The sequence below is a fragment of the Eulemur rufifrons genome, chromosome 7 (assembly GCF_041146395.1).
Source record: "Eulemur rufifrons isolate Redbay chromosome 7, OSU_ERuf_1, whole genome shotgun sequence".
NCBI lineage: Eukaryota > Metazoa > Chordata > Mammalia > Primates > Lemuridae > Eulemur > Eulemur rufifrons.
Window position 1 is genome coordinate 260010307 of NC_090989.1, and position 18249 is coordinate 260028555.

At 35.3% G+C, this 18249-nt stretch overlaps 1 protein-coding gene across 1 annotated transcript in view; it reads left to right on the forward strand.

The window, feature by feature from the left end:
• Positions 1 to 18249, forward strand: part of SMC2 (structural maintenance of chromosomes 2) — a 46320-nt gene that overhangs the window by 11019 nt on the left and 17052 nt on the right. The window contains exons 10-17 of the mRNA XM_069474504.1: positions 1163 to 1396; positions 2969 to 3128; positions 3628 to 3745; positions 4351 to 4489; positions 8706 to 8825; positions 11067 to 11271; positions 13215 to 13350; positions 17055 to 17179. Of these exons, the coding sequence (XP_069330605.1) occupies positions 1163 to 1396; positions 2969 to 3128; positions 3628 to 3745; positions 4351 to 4489; positions 8706 to 8825; positions 11067 to 11271; positions 13215 to 13350; positions 17055 to 17179 (1237 nt within the window). The remainder of the gene's footprint in view (positions 1 to 1162; positions 1397 to 2968; positions 3129 to 3627; positions 3746 to 4350; positions 4490 to 8705; positions 8826 to 11066; positions 11272 to 13214; positions 13351 to 17054; positions 17180 to 18249) is intronic.

Below are 18249 nucleotides of genomic sequence, written 5' to 3' on the forward strand. Positions count from 1 at the left end.
ACTGTCATTGCATGGGGCTAGCAGGTTCTAAAGGTTTTAAAAGCAGTGCCTGAGCCACGAAGTGTTGAATGACTTCTAAGGCCTGCAAAAGGCCCCAATCAAAGTTGGCAGCTTTTTTGGTCACCTTGACTAAGGGAACCAAAGAACGCCCACATGGGGTACATATTGTGTTCAGTATCCCAGAGGCCTCCCAGCTGTCAGGCTACCAAGGCCAAGAATTTTTGTTTATATTACTCACTATGCTCTTGCTGCAGTTCTTCAAACACTCAAACATGTTCTAGGGATTGTCAAGTATATTGCCCTCCACCCAAGTATTCGCATGGTAATTCCTCTCTCTTCAGTCTTCTGCTCAAATGTTATCTCACAAAGGCCTTCCCTTATTATTATTACTAAGATAGTACTTCCTATCACTTTCTGTCTCCTTCCCTTGCTTCATTTGTTTCCCTTGCTTTATTTGTTTACTGTGTCTTCCACCCTTGAATATAGCCTCCCTGAGAACAAGGTCGTAGTCTGTGTCTTTAATTTTTTTAGAACAGTGCCTGCTGTATAGTAAGTGCCTAATAAATACTTGATGAATCATGAACTAATCAAGTGGGCCAAAATTGGTGGTCACTTTCTTGTAAATAAGATAGCTAGATTTTTTTTTTTTCATTTTCCAGTACTGGTATCTTGCATGGTGTTGGATATCTGGTTAATATTACTTAAAAGATATTAAATATTGGTAATACTTTCCCTACAACTGTTTAGTACTTAAATTTTATGGCTTTTAATAATTTATAAAATATTTTCATATACATGTTCTTAATCCTAAAACCTCTACTTTTAAGCTTAGTGTAGGATGGGTATTATTTCAACTTTATAGCTTTAGAAATTGATTTTTAGTCTCTTCAATATGCAATGATTTTTAGCTCAGTTTCTCTTAGATTTGATAATATATGGAATGAAAATATTTCAGGTAGTATAAGAGTTACATTTATCCCCAAAACTGAGAGTGAATTTCAAAGTAGTAATTCAGTATTTATAAAGTTATGATGGTTGAATTATTTTCTTTATCTTGCTCACTTCAAATTGCTGTGAAATGTGATAAGGTGAGGGTATATGCGTGTAAAAAAGTGAATGTTTTTCCTAACATATATTTTTCAATTTGAAACTCTTCCTAAAGGACTCTAAAACTTTAGCAGGGAAGGAAAAAGAGGTTAAAAAGATAACAGATGGGCTTCATGCCCTTCAAGAAGCAAGTAATAAAGATGCCGAAGCTCTGGCTGCCGCACAGCAGCACTTCAACGCTGTTTCCGCTGGCCTGTCCAGCAGTGAAGATGGAGCAGAAGCGACTCTAGCCACTCAGATGATGGCCTGTAAAAATGATATAAGTAAAGCTCAGACAGAAGCCAAACAGGTAACTACAGACATTAAGCAGTGTGTGATTACTTTTTTTCTCTTTTACGAAGTTTCTTTTCACATTATGCTTTGGCAGTTGTTACAAAATTCTGAAAATAACCAGTGTCAGTGAACCTGTTTACTTTATTCTGTCTCATCTCTGTGATACCTAATACAGCAAAAATATATGTTAATTGCTAAATATTGATTTAGCAATTTAATTTGTCAAGATGCTGTAAAACATAAATTATCTTAATTCAGTTCATAAGTGCATTAAATGGTTTGCTCTGTTTACAGCATTGTATGGAATATTGGACGTTAGTCAATTCTTTTCTGGCTGTTTGTTTTTATTGACATCATAGTGTTGAAGTCTTAAGCTTTAACAGGAAAACAAAAAAACCCTATCCTCTCCATTGCTTTGCTTTTCCTACCTAGTTCTTAAAAACCTTGTTTCTGGAACTTTACAACATCTTTCTAGGAAATCTCTTTACATGAGCTCACGTTTACACACATTCCAATCTTTGGTCTCCCTACTCTGATTTCATAATCTTCTGAGTCTTGTCAGTCTATGTAATTTTCGTCAAATATAATCACATAGTGTAAAGTCCTATGAACGCAAGAGTTTTGCTGGCAGAAAAAAAAATATTTTTTTTATATATATGTGCGTATGTGTATGTATATGTACACATACATACACAAACACACACAGGTCATTCCTTTCTTTTTATAATGGAGGATGCAACTTTTAAATGTGCACACAAATATGGGAGATTGTGGATTAATCCTCAAGTTTTTCTATGTATGTATTTGCAACTTTTTCATTCAGGGCTGACAGAAATGTTAGTCACAAAAATTTATAGGAATTCGACAATAGAAAAACTTGAAAGTACTCTAAGTTTTTCTGTTCACTTATTTTGTAAAAGAACCATGAAAAATCTGTTATTCAGTTTTAGAGGGAGGGTACTGCCTTATACATCTTACAATACTAGTTCATGGTTTTAAGCAGCATTGCTCAATTATGTAAACTTCAGATGTATTAAGGTCTGACGCATTTAAATAGTGCTAGTATTTAAATATTTTACTCCTAGCATTTAAATTTCTCTGTCAGTTTAGCCTCCTTTTCCTATATAATCTTATTTCTCATTGCTCAGTGCAGCTTCTCCACTGTTACTGGACAGTACTCACATATGTACACATACAAATAACACCTAAGTAGAAAGGAAGGAAACTAGAGTTGTGATTTCTAGCTTTCTATTGTATTTTTAATTTAACCAGCTACTGACATTTTTACTGTAATATAATTTTTCAACCTTGTTAATATGTCATGTTTTATAAATGTTAAAATATGGACTTATATTGCAAATTATTTAATAATGTATATTAATTATATATTAGTTTATACTCCATGTAATTTCTTGAGGAGGAAATACTGGGAAATGATTGATCTGTTGAAATGCCAATCCAAGAGACCAAACAGTTATGTTTTCTAGGCTAAGGTCTCTTAATTTAACCAATCTGAATCCGTGCCCATTTAATTATTTGCATTATCTGCTTCATATTTCATATAGTCTGTTACATTTCTCTATCATAGGCTCAGATGAAGTTGAAACATGCCCAGCAGGAATTAAAGAATAAACAAGCTGAAGTTAAGAAGATGGATAGTGGCTACAGGAAGGATCAAGAAGCTTTAGAAGCTGTAAAGAGAGTTAAAGAAAAACTTGAAGCTGAAATGAAAAAGCTAAATTATGAAGGTTTGCCTTTAAAAACATGCTAAATTATTAGGAGGGTAGTGATTGTTGATAAAAAGTAATTTAAATAAAGGAAATAAGGAAGTAGGAAACACTTTAGCCTCTTAATGGGTATTAGTATAAGAAGAATTTGTAAAAATAGTCAGAAAAATACCCAATTATAAAACAGTGCTTTGAATTTTTGAGAACCTCGTATTGAGAATTTCCTGTTTTCATCATTTGAAAGCTCAAAAATGTCATTTGTATATTTTTACATTAGTAGGCATTCAATTTATATGTTGTTTCTTAGAATGAAAATTTTGTTATTTGTTGTTGGAAATAATGCCTGCTTGACATTTGATAGGAATTTGAATGTTAAGCATTTTTCAAATTTAATACTTATCAGAAATTTATAGTTTGCTTCTAGGAATGCTTTTGAATGAAATAGAGTTTACTAATATTTTCCTTAAAACAGTAGAATGAGTTTTTAAAATTTGGTTTCTATTTATGATTTACTCTTCAGAAAATAAGGAGGAAAGACTTTTGGAAAAGCGCAGGCAGCTGTCTCGTGATATCAGTAGATTGAAAGAAACCTATGAAGCTCTCTTGGCCAGATTTCCCAATCTTCGATTTGCATACAAGTGAGAGATTTAAACTTTGAATTTTATCATAGTAATAACCAAGACATATTTTTATTTAAGCTGGAACCAGTCTGAAAATTAACACTAAGATTTTTGTGTGGAACTTCTTTTTAAGCTGCTTTTCCTTAATGGGTATTTTTGCCTTAAACATTTATTGAAATGCTTCAAATGTTGGCAGGGGGAATGTTTTTGAAATTTAATGGCTGCTGATGCCACTCATCTTAAAACCAAAATGAGGGGAATTTAATCTCAGTTCAAAGTATCTAAAGTTGTTCCATCATTATTGTTAAATATCTACATTTACGTCTTATAACTTGTTTAGCTATATGGGTTTTCTTAATGGAATACTTACTGTAATCATATGTATTATAGCGATGAGGACATCAGAATTGTTTTTATTACATTGAAAACATACTGAAATATCTATTGATTGATTTAAAAACAACAGCTGGCTAGTCATTTGAAACATGTTAAAATTTTTGTTTTCTTGAAACTATGTGATTCTTCTACTTTCAGTGTAATGTGTTGTCAAAGAGTATTTGGTAAAATATGCCTTTCTCTATTTTCTTATCTAAGATTAATTTTTGTCAACTTTTCTATTTTAGGGATCCAGAGAAGAACTGGAATAGAAATTGTGTGAAAGGACTCGTAGCTTCTCTGATTAGTGTGAAAGATACTTCTGCAACTACAGCTTTAGAATTGGTGGCTGGGGAACGACTCTACAATGTTGTGGTAGACACAGAGGTAAATTGATTTTAATAAAGAATATTTAAAATTGCTGTGTAGCTTGAAAAGTTACATGCTGCTAGAAGAATTGGACGCTCTCTTGATGTTTTAAGATTCTATTTTAAGGTCACGTATCTTATAGGGTAAAACTGTTCAGTTAATGACTTCTGGATAATTGTACTTTAAAGGAAGTCTCAGGCTTATTTAGGAACTCAGAATGCATATTATCAATCAGTCTTTTTGGAGATTGTTTTTGCTGTGTAACTTTGAGTTTATTTAAATTTGTGAAATAATCTGGAAATAAATGACCTGTTTTTAATGTCAGTCTTCCCATCAAGGTAATAGTGAATTTATCTACATTTCTTCAATTCTCATTTTTTATCCCTCTGTAGAGTGCTCTTCTTCCTTCATATGAATGCTACATAGTCATTGTTGAATTTACTTGCTTGTGTCTTTTGAATTTTTTTATTGTATATATTTAAGGTGTACAATATGTTTTGTTACATATACATGGTATACATACATCACTTTCCATAGTTACCTTTTTTGTGTGTTAAGAGCACCTAAAATCTCTCTGCAAATTTTCAGTATGTAATATTAATTATAGTTCTCATGCTGTACATTACATCTCGAAATGGGTAGATTTATTTATCCTACCTAACTGCAAATTTGTACCCTTTGGCATATGATCTACTTCTACCCATTTCCTTCCCCCTCCCCACCTCTGGTAACCACTCTTCTCCTCTCTGGTTCTTTTTATTCAACTTTTGTTTTTGTTTTTCAAGTACATGTATAATTGATGCCATACAGTAATTGTTTTTCTGTGTCTGGTTATATCACTTAGCATAATGTCTTCCAGATTCATCTCTGTTGTTGCAAATGGTAGAATCTCTTTTTTAAGCCTGAATAATATTCCATATTGTGTGTGTGTGTGTGTGTGTGTGTGTGTGTGTGTGTGTATAAGAGAGACGAGAGATTGAAGGCACTAAACATTTCTTTATTCATTCCTAATTTCAAAATATCAATGGAATACAAATGCTTTTTATTTGTTTGTTTGTTTTAACATGGCTAGCTTTTATAATACTTCAATCAGGGCTGTTAGTGTGCCCATTACCCAAATAGTGTTCATTGTACCTGTTAGGTAGCTTTTTACCCCTCCCTTCCTCCCACCTCCCCACTTCTTGATTTCCAATGACTGACTTCTCTGTGCCCATATGTGCCTATTGATTAGTTCCAAATTATTAAAGAGTACATGTGGTGTTTGTTTTTCCATTCCTGAAATACTTCAGTTAGGATAATGGTCTCCAGTTCCATGCAAATTGCTGCAAAAGACATTATTTCATTCCTTTTTGTGGCTGAGTAGTACTCTATGGCAGCAGTCTCCAACCCTTTTGGCAGCAGGGACTGGTTTCATGGAAGACAATTTATCCACAGATTGGGATGTAGGGAGGTGGAGCTCAGGTGGTGATGTGAGTGATGGGGAGCAGCTGTAAATACAGATGAAGCTGCTTCTTCGCTCCCTTGCCTGTTCACCTCCTGCTGTGCAGCTAGTTTCCTAAGTTTCAGGGAAGATAGTTTTTCCACAGACAGTGGATTGGGGGGAGGCAGAGTTCAGGTGGTGATACGGTACAGTTCCTAACAGGCTGCAGACCAGTACCAGTCCTTGGCCTGGGGGCTGGGGAGCGCAGCTCTGTGGTGCATATATATGTATATATATATACACCACATTTTGTTAATCCACTCATGAATTAATGGGAACTTAGGTTGATTCCACTACTTTGCAGTTTTTCCATAGAGGGCATACTAATTTGCAGTCCCACCAACAGTATTGGCGTACCTCCTTTCTGTCTGCATCCACTGCAGCATCTATTGTTTTTGAGTGTTTATACTGAGTGTTATTGATATGTAGGATCATGTTGGGTAATGCCTTATTGCTTTGTTTTCCTTCTTGTGCTATTTTATAAGAGCTATGAGCTTTAGCTTTTGGGTGATTTTACACTGGTGGGTATCTGTTGTGCTAATCCATATATAATTCTGTCTGAGTATTTCCTGTAGGACAGGTCTGGTTATGACAGATTCCCCCAGTGTGTGCTTGCCTGGAAAAGTCTTTATTTCTCCATCCTTTGTAAAACTCAGTTTTGTTAGGATACAAAATTCTTGGCTGGCTGTTCTGTTTGAGAAGACTGAAGATGGAGTTCCAGTCCCTTCTAGCTTGTAACATCTCCACTGAGAAGTTTGCTGTTAGTTTCATGGGTTTTCCTTGGTAGATTAGTTGTTGCTTTTGTCTTACTGCTTTTAGAATTTTCTCCTTCATTTTGACTTTGGCCAGGTTGATGACTATGTGTCTTGTAGATCACCTATTTGCTACGCATCTTCTCAGTCTTCAATGACCATCTTCTATCTAGATACCTGAATCTCTGGTGATACCAGTGATTGTATTTTGAAATGTCCTAAATGAATCTTTCATCTCTTTAAGTTCTGTTACATCCTTTTTATGTTGTCTAGCTCTTTAGTTACTTTTTATTTTCTGAAATTTTTTTGCTTTCTTGTTGGCTTTCAACTTTCTCTTCATTTCTGTTCATCTTATTTGCCATTCATATTCTGAATTCAAATTCTAATATTTTGACATTTTCCTTTTGGTTGGGATCCACTGCTGTAGCTTCATTATAGTCCCTTGGGGGTGTCAAACTGCTTTGTTTTTTCATGTTGCCAGAATTTTTTTCCTGGTTTCTTGTAGCTCAGGACTGATATGTTTTCAGGGCACCTGTTCTTTTTTGCTGGGAACTCTCCTAACTTAGTGAGAATTCTGAAAGAGAGGTCCCTAGATGGCGCTTTTGTGTCCTACTGTGTAATGTTGACCCAGCAGGGGAGGGGTGGGCACACTCAGATACTGTAGTGTAGCTGTTGCCTTTGTTCCTTCTGCTGTGATTGTCACTGTTCAAGCCACTGCTGGATGAACCTTGTGCAGGGTGGTGGGTTATTCTCCAGCTAGTTTTGGAAACTGGAGTTTGAGACTGGGTGAGACCCTCCCCACAGAGGCTGGCTTTGGGAGGGATTGCTCTGCCTGGGGTCTCCCCACGGAGGTGACAGTGGAAGCTGGGTTAGGCTGTCTAGTCAGTGGTTGTGGGTATCCCAGATATGGGTGTTTTTTCAAACCAGGTCCAGGTGTAATGTCAGCTTGAGGATGGGAGTCCCTGGTGGGGTGTTGGGCCTCTGGGCAGTTCTGCAGTCTCAGGGCAGCCCTATAGTTTCAGGGGGTGGAGCCGTGGTCTCAGCAACTGCTGTGAAGCCTCCAGGACAGAGCCTCAGGCCTTGGCATACCGGGAGCCTCTAAGCTAAAACTGAGGCCGGGAGGCAGGGCAAGAGTTGTGTGGGCGGGGCCCCGGGTTCAGACCACAGTGTAGAACTGCAGAGGTTGTGCTGCATAGGTGGGTCATGGCTCCGGCAGCACAGGACCCTGGAGGTGGAGCCACACGTGGGCCGAGCCGCAAGGCTTCTCAGGTGGTATCTGCAGTGCCTGCGGTGCCTCCTGTGTTCCGATCCTGTGTTGGGGGGAAGGGGCTCTCGGCACACAGTCACAGGGCACAGCAGGAGGGAGTGTCCACTCTGTCTGCTCCTCTACCCACTCTGCGGTGGCTGTGTGGAGGGCTGGTGTTGCAAAGCCAAGCCCCTGCAGACCTGGCATCCTGTACCTGAAAGCTCAGAGTGGCATCACTTGCAGAAACTCAGATGAGTAGCCACCAAATTGCTGCTGTGCCCCACTCTGTGGTGAAGTGTCTCTGCCCAGACTCCTAGCAGCTCCCTGTATAAGTCCAGAGGTCTGTGGTGGTGGTGGTTGTGGAGGCCGACTTACAAATCTGGCCCAGAGCCTGCAGGGTGAATGTGGAGCCCCAGGGCTCTCTCCTCCTGACCCTCCCCATGTGTGGATGCCTCCCCAAAGTTCCCCTCAATCCTGCTGAATGAATCGCTGGATCACCTTCTCCTTCACTCTGAATGTCCCCTGTCACTCCTTACAATGCTCTTTCCAAGAAGAGCCATCCATAGGTAGGCCTCTGCCTGCAACTTTCTATCCTTCTTGAGAGCAGCACATACAAGCTGCTTCTAGTCTGCCATCTTCTCCGGTCCTCCGTAAACATTTATTTGATTATGGATTTCTAAACTTGTATTCTTTCCATTTTAAGGTTTCCTATCATTATTAATATATATTTTTTTAAATTTCAAATGCATGTTTTAGGTTACTGGTAAAAAGCTACTTGAAAAAGGGGAACTGAAGCGTCGATACACCATAATTCCACTGAATAAAATTTCAGCCAGATGTATTGCTCCAGAAACTCTGAAGGTTGCCCAGAATCTTGTAAGTCTTATTTTATCTTATGTCTATGTTTAACCTTCATCTTTTTTTTTTTAAGTTAGGAGATGTTAATTTGAGGACACATGATCATAAGCAGAACCACAGATTTTTAATTTTGTTCTATAAAAATTAAGATACAAGAAATAGGGCTGGCTCTTGTGCAATTGGATGGCGAGAGAATAGAAATGTTGGAAGACTAGAACTTCCTTTGATACTTGGAAGTGTAGCATTGGAATGTCTTTAAACCTTAAGTCACATAACTATCAGATGATAGTAAAAATTATACTTCTGATTTCTGAGTAGAATTTAGCTTATAGATAAATATCCAAAATTCTTTAAGTTTTTTAAATGTCAGACATACTTAAAATGCCTACAAGGACAACCATTATGGAAGACATCTATCAGTATTGTAGTGAAACTTACTTTATTAGAGTTCTTCTAGATGGCTATTCAGCCTGTACATAGCAGGTGCCCAGCATCCTGGTCAACTGCTCATGTGGATCTAAGGTGCTATGCTTGCTAGTAGGAAAATAGATGAGTACACAGAAATACGTTTAAAAAGCTATCGTGATTGTGTAATACTGACATGAAGCCATTCATAAAACATTAGCAGAGTATCAGTTTGTTATTGAGCAGGCATTCCAAGTGCATGAGTTGAAAAGACAGTTCTATGAAATCTAGGAATAAATCTGTAACTAAGTGCATATAGTGTGTCCTTGCTGAAATTGAGGTTTCAATGAAAATGATTTAAAAATATAGTTGTATTGATATGTATACTATCAAGAGAGGGAGAATAAGTACAGAGTAATTGGAAGGTTGTGTTTTGGGTTGATAATTTCTTCACTTGAAAAGACACCTTTGAATTAAAAAGGCTCAGGAAGTTAATTCAGCCATAGGTCTATCCCAGTGTTAGAAGTAAATTGGGATTTTAAGTAACAGCAAAGATAGTTTTCACTCAGATCCCTTAGCCAGACCTGTTTAATGGTAGCTGCTATGTTAAAGAACAATACTGAACATATGTTAATGGAGCTGCCTTCATTTTGATTTCTGCAGCTGCTATAAAGCTCCGAAAGGGATGCTTAGTTTTTTAAAAAAGATGGTCAGAAGTAGACTATATAAACAAAAACTGAAAAGAGGCAGTTGGATCAAAATAGAAAATTAAGGAATTTTTAAAAATTACTATTATGTTTTACTCAATTCTGTTTTTATTTCTGTAACTGGCAGGCGGCTACTCTAGCATGTTTAATTTGAATGGAAGAATATTTGTTGTGGGATAACCAAATTACTAATAATTAAAACAAACATTTTATGTAATTGTGTTGATGTGGGAATCATAGTTTGAGCATCCCAAGTTTGAAAATCTGAAATCCGAATAATTTTCCCAAATCTGAAACTTTTTGATCACCAACATGATACTCAAAAGAAATGCTCATTGCAGCATTTTGGATTTTTTGGGAAAAAGCACTAGAAATGTTATTTAAAGCTTGGTGTAACTGTAGCAAAGCTTCAAAAAAATCAAGAAGATAGGTTGGCTTCTGTGGAACAAGGTGATAGGGTAGGCTGAGCATATAAAGTCTGATTTAAACAAAAAATAAAAATTGATCTCTTTATTAATGTCATAGTTTTATTACATTTTTACATGATTATAGTACCAACCAGCTAGTTTCACAGTTAAGAAAATACAAAATGGTTTTTGTTTTACTTGTACAGGTTAAGCATCCCAAATCTAAAAATCTAAAATGCTTCAGAATCTGAAACTTCTTGAGCGCTGACTTGATGTTCAAAGGAAATGCGTACTGGAGCCTTTTGGCCTTCAGATTTGGGATGTTCCACTGGCATAATGCAAATATACCAAAATCCCCCCAAAATCAGAAATCTAAAACATTGTGGTTCCAAGCATTTAGGATAAGGGATTCTCAACCTATACTGTACTTACATTGAGAAAGTTGTGTCTAGGTTAGTCTATTTTGGATTTAGAAACTTAGTAATTGCTTTGTCTTGATAGAAACTCTCATAATGCCTGGTATTAGCTAAATATTGTACTTAGCAATAGATCTTTCAATATTTAAGCCTGCAGTTTTTCCTTAAAACTTTTGAGTTTTACATAGTTTTTAGAAAGTTCAAAAAGAATTTTAATGCTAGGTAATACTTATATTTCTATTATAGCAGTTCTTATTAGTGTAATATTTGAAAGGAAAAGAAATAAATGGTATATATTATGGCACATCTGTTTTTTTCCCACAGGTTGGCCCTAACAATGTTCATGTGGCTCTTTCCCTGGTGGACTATAAACCAGAACTTCAGAAAGCAATGGAATTTGTGTTTGGAACAACATTTGTTTGTGACACTATGGATAATGCCAAAAAAGTGGCCTTTGATAAAAGGATAATGACTAGAACTGTAACCCTAGGAGGTGATGTGTTTGATCCTCACGGGACATTAAGTGGAGGTAAGTTTTACATTTTTTTTGTCTTCACAATTCTGTGTGGTAAGTAGGAAGCCCTCCCTTCCATTTTTAAAAATAGGGAATAGAGGGGTTGGGATGACTTAATTCAGAGTTTTATTCCTAGTCTTTGGTTAGAACCAGGACTAACGACCAGGTTTTATACTTAAGATCAAATGTATACTTGCATTCCATACTTACATTTACTTAATGTAAATCTAAGGATTGAGTTTAATTTTTAAATACTTACCATGTGACAAGTACTTAATAATATTGAGAAATCATATAATGTCATAACCGTCAAGGGTCTCATAGTTTACTAATCAATTTCTTAGCTGCTTTTATCTCAAATCTATTTCTTTTTATTATTGCCTTTTGCTCTATCAGAATATTCCTTCCAGTCACTGGGAAATTAAATCTTTCTATTAAGTACATATTTAGCCTAACTATCCACTTCAGGAAACATGTTAACTCCTGATTTGTGTATATACCGGTACTGTCACTGCTCCTGTCAAAAGTGAAAAAAACAAAAAAATCTGCCCTTCACATGGTGCCTTAATGCCTCAAAGGAATTCTTAGTTGGTGATTATATTCCTTTTGTTGTAATATTTGCCACATTGAGTTTCCAGATCTGTGTCAAGTGATAATATCATAACAAACACAGAATAGTACTTAAGTACAGGCAAAGTTCTGAGACTGTGCATACAGTACACTAGCCACTAGCAACATGTGGCTCTTTACATTTTATTAAATAAAAGTGATTTTCTCAGTTGCACTGCTCACGCTTCAAGGGCTCAAATGGTTAAGGGATAGACAATGCAGATGTAGAACCTTTCTATCATTCCATAAGTCCCTACTGTATGGGCTTTAAATAACTTATGTAATTCTTAACTATGAGGTAGACATATTATTATCATCTCTGTTATACAGTTGCAGCTATGAAGGTAGAGAGTGGTTAAATGACTCACTATTAAGTGGCAGAACTCAGAATTTGAAGCCAGGCACTCTGATTTCAGAGTTTGTGCTTTTAACCAAGTAGACAATATAGAACCTCTTGAAATACCAAGTGACTTAATGTCTTTTTTGGCCAAGAAAACAATAGCCAATTTGGTGACTTTCATGATCAAGTATTAAAGTTCTTCAGTAAACTGACTAGTATCTTCAAATGGAAGATAAAGAGAAAATATTTTCAAATATCTATAACAAAAACATTTTAGGTTTTATTGATTTGGATATTCTTGAAGTTTCTTCTTAAGGGATAGCAAAACCCCTTAGCAAAGTGTTCATAACAGCATTTCTAATTGTTCTTGTCATTCTTCCATCAAATCTACAGAGTTTCCTTGTCAACATAATCCCTCTCTGTCACTACTGGATGATTATAGTTGCTTACAATGTGAAATCAGTTTACTCTGCTTGCCTAGCTGTATCAGAGCTTGGGTCAGATTATGATGTGGTAACAAACAGCCCCAAAATCTTAGTAGCTTACAACAAATTTATTCCATAATTATACTGCATTTATGGCAGGTCAGATGCCCCTCTGCTCCATGATGTTATTCTGGGACTTAGTCTGAAGGAGAAGAAATGCTTAATTATGTGCTACCTCCTAAAGCTTACTTTCAAAAGAGGTGCATTTCCTATTTCATTGGTCAAAACACATCACATGGGCAAGTCTATTGTCAGTGGAGTGGAAGATGGGCTTTGGAGGGATGGGCCCAGTGGACAAGGCAATGGTTATTTTGAATAAATAATCTACCGCATCTACTTAGATCTGTTTGTTACCAATTCTTTATGTCCTAAAGATGAAGTGATAGAATGAATTGTGTAGTTTCATAAGCGTACTGAAAGATTGGCTATTGAATCATTTCCAGTATAATTCTCTTAGAAGACTTTTTATTGTTTAATATGTGGTAGCTTAATGTGCAAGCCCTGTTTCAATTTGCCTCTATCAGGTGCTCGATCCCAGGCAGCTTCTATTTTGACCAAGTTTCAAGAACTCAAAGATGTTCAGGATGAGCTAAGAATGAAAGAGAATGAGCTACAGGCTCTAGAGGAGGAATTAGCAGGTCTTAAAAACACTGCCGAAAAGTAAGACTTCTGTTGGATTAAGTTCTGTGTGTGTGTGTGTGTTTTGCTTTTTGATTGAAGGCATGGTAGAAAATTATAGAAAATTTACTTTCATTTAAAGAAATATGACTTCTGATTTTTTAAATAGTATCCTTGGTTTTATTTAAATATTTGAATGAATTATGAGTTGATAATTTATGCTATTTTTTTCTGATAAAAGTATTGTCTTTGTTATAAGAAATTAGTATAATCTTATTTAAGCAAAAGGAAAAAAATATTTTACTCTCCCTGCTGTGATATATATTGTTATTAAATATGAAATGTCCCATTTCCTTAAGTACTAAGTTTGACAGTTAATATTTCTGACATTTCACTTTGACAGTTCTTGTTTTATTTTTATTGTGAAGGTACATCTTTAGTCTTTCAAACGCACGTTTTAGCTTGAGATTACCTTTCACGTGTTTTCTTAGAGCAATTTTTATGAAACCATGGATAAGTCAGAAATTCGTGTTATTTTCGAATTTTAATTCTGTTGTGGAAACAATGCAGCTCAGATAGCTCGAAATATCAATGAAGTGTTTGGGAAAGATGTGGCTGATGAACTCACAGTACGTCCAGTGGTTTGAGAAGTTCCGTTCTGGTGATTTTAATCTTGAAAATGAGCCACGTGGGTGACCTGAGACCAAGGTGGATAATGATTGAGTTGAAAGATGTAGTAGAAGTGAATCCATCTCAACCTATGCGTGAATTAGCAACAAGGTTTGATGTTACTATTGCAACAATATTGGACCATTTGAAACAAATTGGCAAGATAAAAAACTGGATAGATGGGTTATGCATGAATTAAACAAGCGTCAGAAAAGAAGTCGTCTTGAAGCTTGCCTTTCTTTGCTGTCATGACATAAAGGCAAGCCAGTTCTACACCATACTGTTATGTGTAAGGAAAAATGTATTCTTTTTGACAATCACGAGTGTTCAGCACAATGGTTGGATAAAGACGAAGTGCTGAAACATAGTCCAAAACTGAATATTCATCAGAAAAGCTAATGATATCTGTTTGGTGGTCCACCACTGGTATTATCCACTATACCTTCATGAAACCTGGTTAATCGATTACAGTGAATGTCTGCTGCAACCAATTGGATGAAATGATGAAGATGCTTGTGATGACGCTAGGACTGGTCAATAGAGATCAGCCTATCCTCTTGCAAGACAAGATTCGACCACATGTCACACAAATAATGCTTCTCAAACTACAGAGGCTAGACTTGAAAACTCTCTGTCATCCACAGTATTCACCAGACATTGCACCAACTGACTACCACTTTTTCAGGCTTTGGACCACTTCTTGCAAGGAAAAATATTCAATTCTCAAAAAGCTGTTAAAAATGCCTTTCATGATTTCATCACCACTCGCTCTCCAGGCTTCTTCGCTGCTGGTGTAAATGAACTACCATTAAGATGGCAAAACTCTGTCAGTAGTTTAGGTGCATACTTTGATTAATTCTCCCGCTTCTTGAGGTATAATAAAATAAACTTTTGATTAGAATTCGGACATTTCAGATTTAATGAACCTAACAGCTGCTGGGATTGGTGGGGGCATCCTTAGATACTCTGGAATCTGATACCAGAGGATACTTGAGTTTTTTATTTGAAATTATATGACACAGTATAGCATTGATCGGGTATCTGCGCTAAGTTTAGCAGCATTATGGCTATCCTACAGATATTGAAGACTACCACATTGCCTAATGAAGAGATAAACAAGTTCACGTCAGAAAGTCAGCACTAAAATTTTAGTATTTCCTTATAGTGTTTCTTCTTTGTGAGTGTAGGTATAGTTATGTATGTATACTTTTCATCATTACTTCTGTTTGTGTATAATAGAAGTATATGCATATTTTAATTTTTTCAAAATTGGGGTCATGCTATTTAACTTCTTTTTTTCACTCAATGTTATTTACTCAATAAATATTTATTGAATGCCTCCTGATGTGCTAAGTATTCCTGGGAGCTGGGGATACAGCAGTGAATCAAGCAAATAAGTATCTCTGCTTTCATCTAGTTTTTCTATAGTTGGGGAAATAGACAATAAAGAAAGATAAATTGGTAAAACATATATTAGATAGTCGTGAGAAGAGAAAAGTAAATCAGGAAAGGAGATAGAAACTACCTAGGGCAAAGATGTGTTGAAATTTTACAGTGGCCAGCAAAAGCCTGAGAACATGACTGTTGAGTAGGCACCTGAAAGATGTGACCCTGTGGTTATTTGGGAGAAGAGACCCCACTTGCTTTGAAAGCTCCAGGAGTTCATATGTTATAGACTTACAAAGTTGCATTATCTGAAAGTCTAATTATAATTTTTTTCAGTCCCTCTGAAGATCAAAAGTAGGGACTCAAAAAAACATTTTATTCAGAATTTACCATACTGAATATAGGTGTAAAAAGTCTAAATAAATTTTGAAATGATTTTTTTGGAGGTCAGTGTTTAGCATTCAGTTTCTGAAACTTTAAAAGCTTAAAATGGCACCAAAACTTTTGGGACACTATATATGGAAGAGATTTTTATAACCATTCAGAATGGCTGTTCAAAGATATAAATTATATCAAAATGTTCACTTTCAAACATCGCATTTACATACAAAGCATGCATTTTACCTTTATTGGCATAAATTAAGTTAACCATAGAGTGAATGAACTTTTTGTGTTAGAAAGTTACAACAAAATTTTTTGTAATATGTGGAAACTCTAGCAAGGTGATGTGTTCATAGCCACATTTGGCTTAGAACTATTACTTTTGTTGAGTAGTATTAGATCACTTATTCTGCAGAATTAGTTTGTTGACTAATTGTGGCACTGAGGTCAAGGAAAGGAAATAGATTTTGAAAAATAGGAGAATAAAAGGATCAGCTAAAGCCATTATTTCATACCATATCAGGAAAATAACATATCTCTTTTCTTCAAAATTTCTACATGCCACAGTTTTAAATAACTTGAACTTAAAATTACTATTTTAATACCACAGTTTCAGGCAAGAATACTTAAGGTAGCATTTATATTTTATAAATTTTGTCCTTTTTTCCTCAAACCTCATGAATTTCTAATGACAAGGCACTTTGTGAATTTATATTAACTTGAAATTTCACTGTAACTGAATTAGCTAAATACCTTTCAAAGAAATTTCGGAACAGCCAGAACTTGGATAGAATTATAAGGATTTCAAGAAAGTATAGTGCAGATGATTAAGTTCAATACTAAGTCTTCCTAAACTGTCAGTCTCATTATAAAAAGTAGGGAATATTATTTAACATTTGAAAATGGGCATTAATAACCAAATATTTGAAATTTTGTATAATGGTTATAATTTATTTTTGTGGTGAGTAGTGTGTACTTTTTTCTTATAGGAAGTCAGCAGAAGGGACTATTTTTAAGGAAACCAATTTATTCAGAAATTATTTTTAGTGTTTTCTAAAAATGACTATTTCTGTAAATAGTTATTATGGATTTTGGTCTTTTAGAGTTGTTACCTTTAATGACCAAATCAGATTTGAATTAATTGATGCCTCAGAAACTTGAGCGTCATCAAAACTATTCTTGTAGCAAGTAGCATCTTATATTGTTTATATTATATGTGAGTTTAATTTAGGTAAGAGCCTGAAGTTTGAATTATGTCTCAAATACCAGAAAAATTATAGACATTTATTATATACTTCTCTTTTTGTAAGGTATCGCCAACTAAAACAACAGTGGGAGATGAAAACTGAGGAGGCAGATTTATTACAAACCAAGCTCCAACAAAGCTCATATCACAAGCAACAAGAAGAATTAGATGCCCTTAAAAAAACCATTGGTAAGATGAAAACATTCTGTGCTTAATCTCTGGTCTGTTGATATCTCTTACCATACTTTAGGTATTTGGAGGACTCTGTTAACACATGTAGGAGTGTTTCTTTAGGGTAAATCCAAATATGGGATTTCTAAGTCTTAGAGTAGGGTTGTCTTCATTTTTATTATACATTGTCAAAGTTCTGTCCATTTTTACCAATATTCATTTCCACTAGTAGCATATGAAAATTTCTATTTTTCCAAATCCTTTTCTTTATAGATTTTTAAAAGTCTCCAGTCTGTTGGTTATGAAGAGATAGTATATTAACATTTTAATTTGCATTTCCCTGATTGCTGGTGAAATTTGGGATTTTTTTTTTTATGTGTTCATTGGACTTGTGTGTTTCTACTTCTGTGAATTTTCTATTTATTTCTTTGCCCATGAGTGGTTCATATTTTTTTTCTCATTGTTCTCATACTTAAGAGTTCTCATTTCTTGTAGGATATGTGCATTGCAAATACCTTTTTTGGCTTATGTGCTTGTCTTTTAATTTTTTGTTCACAGTATTTGTCAGACAAAAGTTTTTAATATTTAATATAATTTACTATATTGCTATCTCCCTTATTTTAAGAAGCTGTCTTATACTTTTTTCTCAGAATTTAATTGCATATGATAGTTTTTGTTTTGTCATTCCTTGGGACAATATCCACACGCCTATTTCTCCACTAATATTTTTGTTCTGCAGTGAAAGGTAGTTTAGGAAATTCTGCAGTCATGGCTTCCAGGGTTATATTTGCACTTAAAGTGCTAACACTGACAATGTATGTCAGTTGTGACAGCACCATGTCTATTCTGTCTTGCTGTTTTATTTGTTTCTTTCATAAATTTTCGGATAATGTTTTTATCTATATTGTATCCTGTAAACATGTTCTCACAATACTTGCCTACTTTATCGACAGGTTTCTTGAATATGTATAAATGGACAAAGAACACAAAATAAGCTTGTTTATGATATTGATTTTTAAGCTTTCTGGCAACTAAAATTAGGGGAAAATATCATGGTTTTACTGTCAGTTCTGAATTTAGGAAGCACA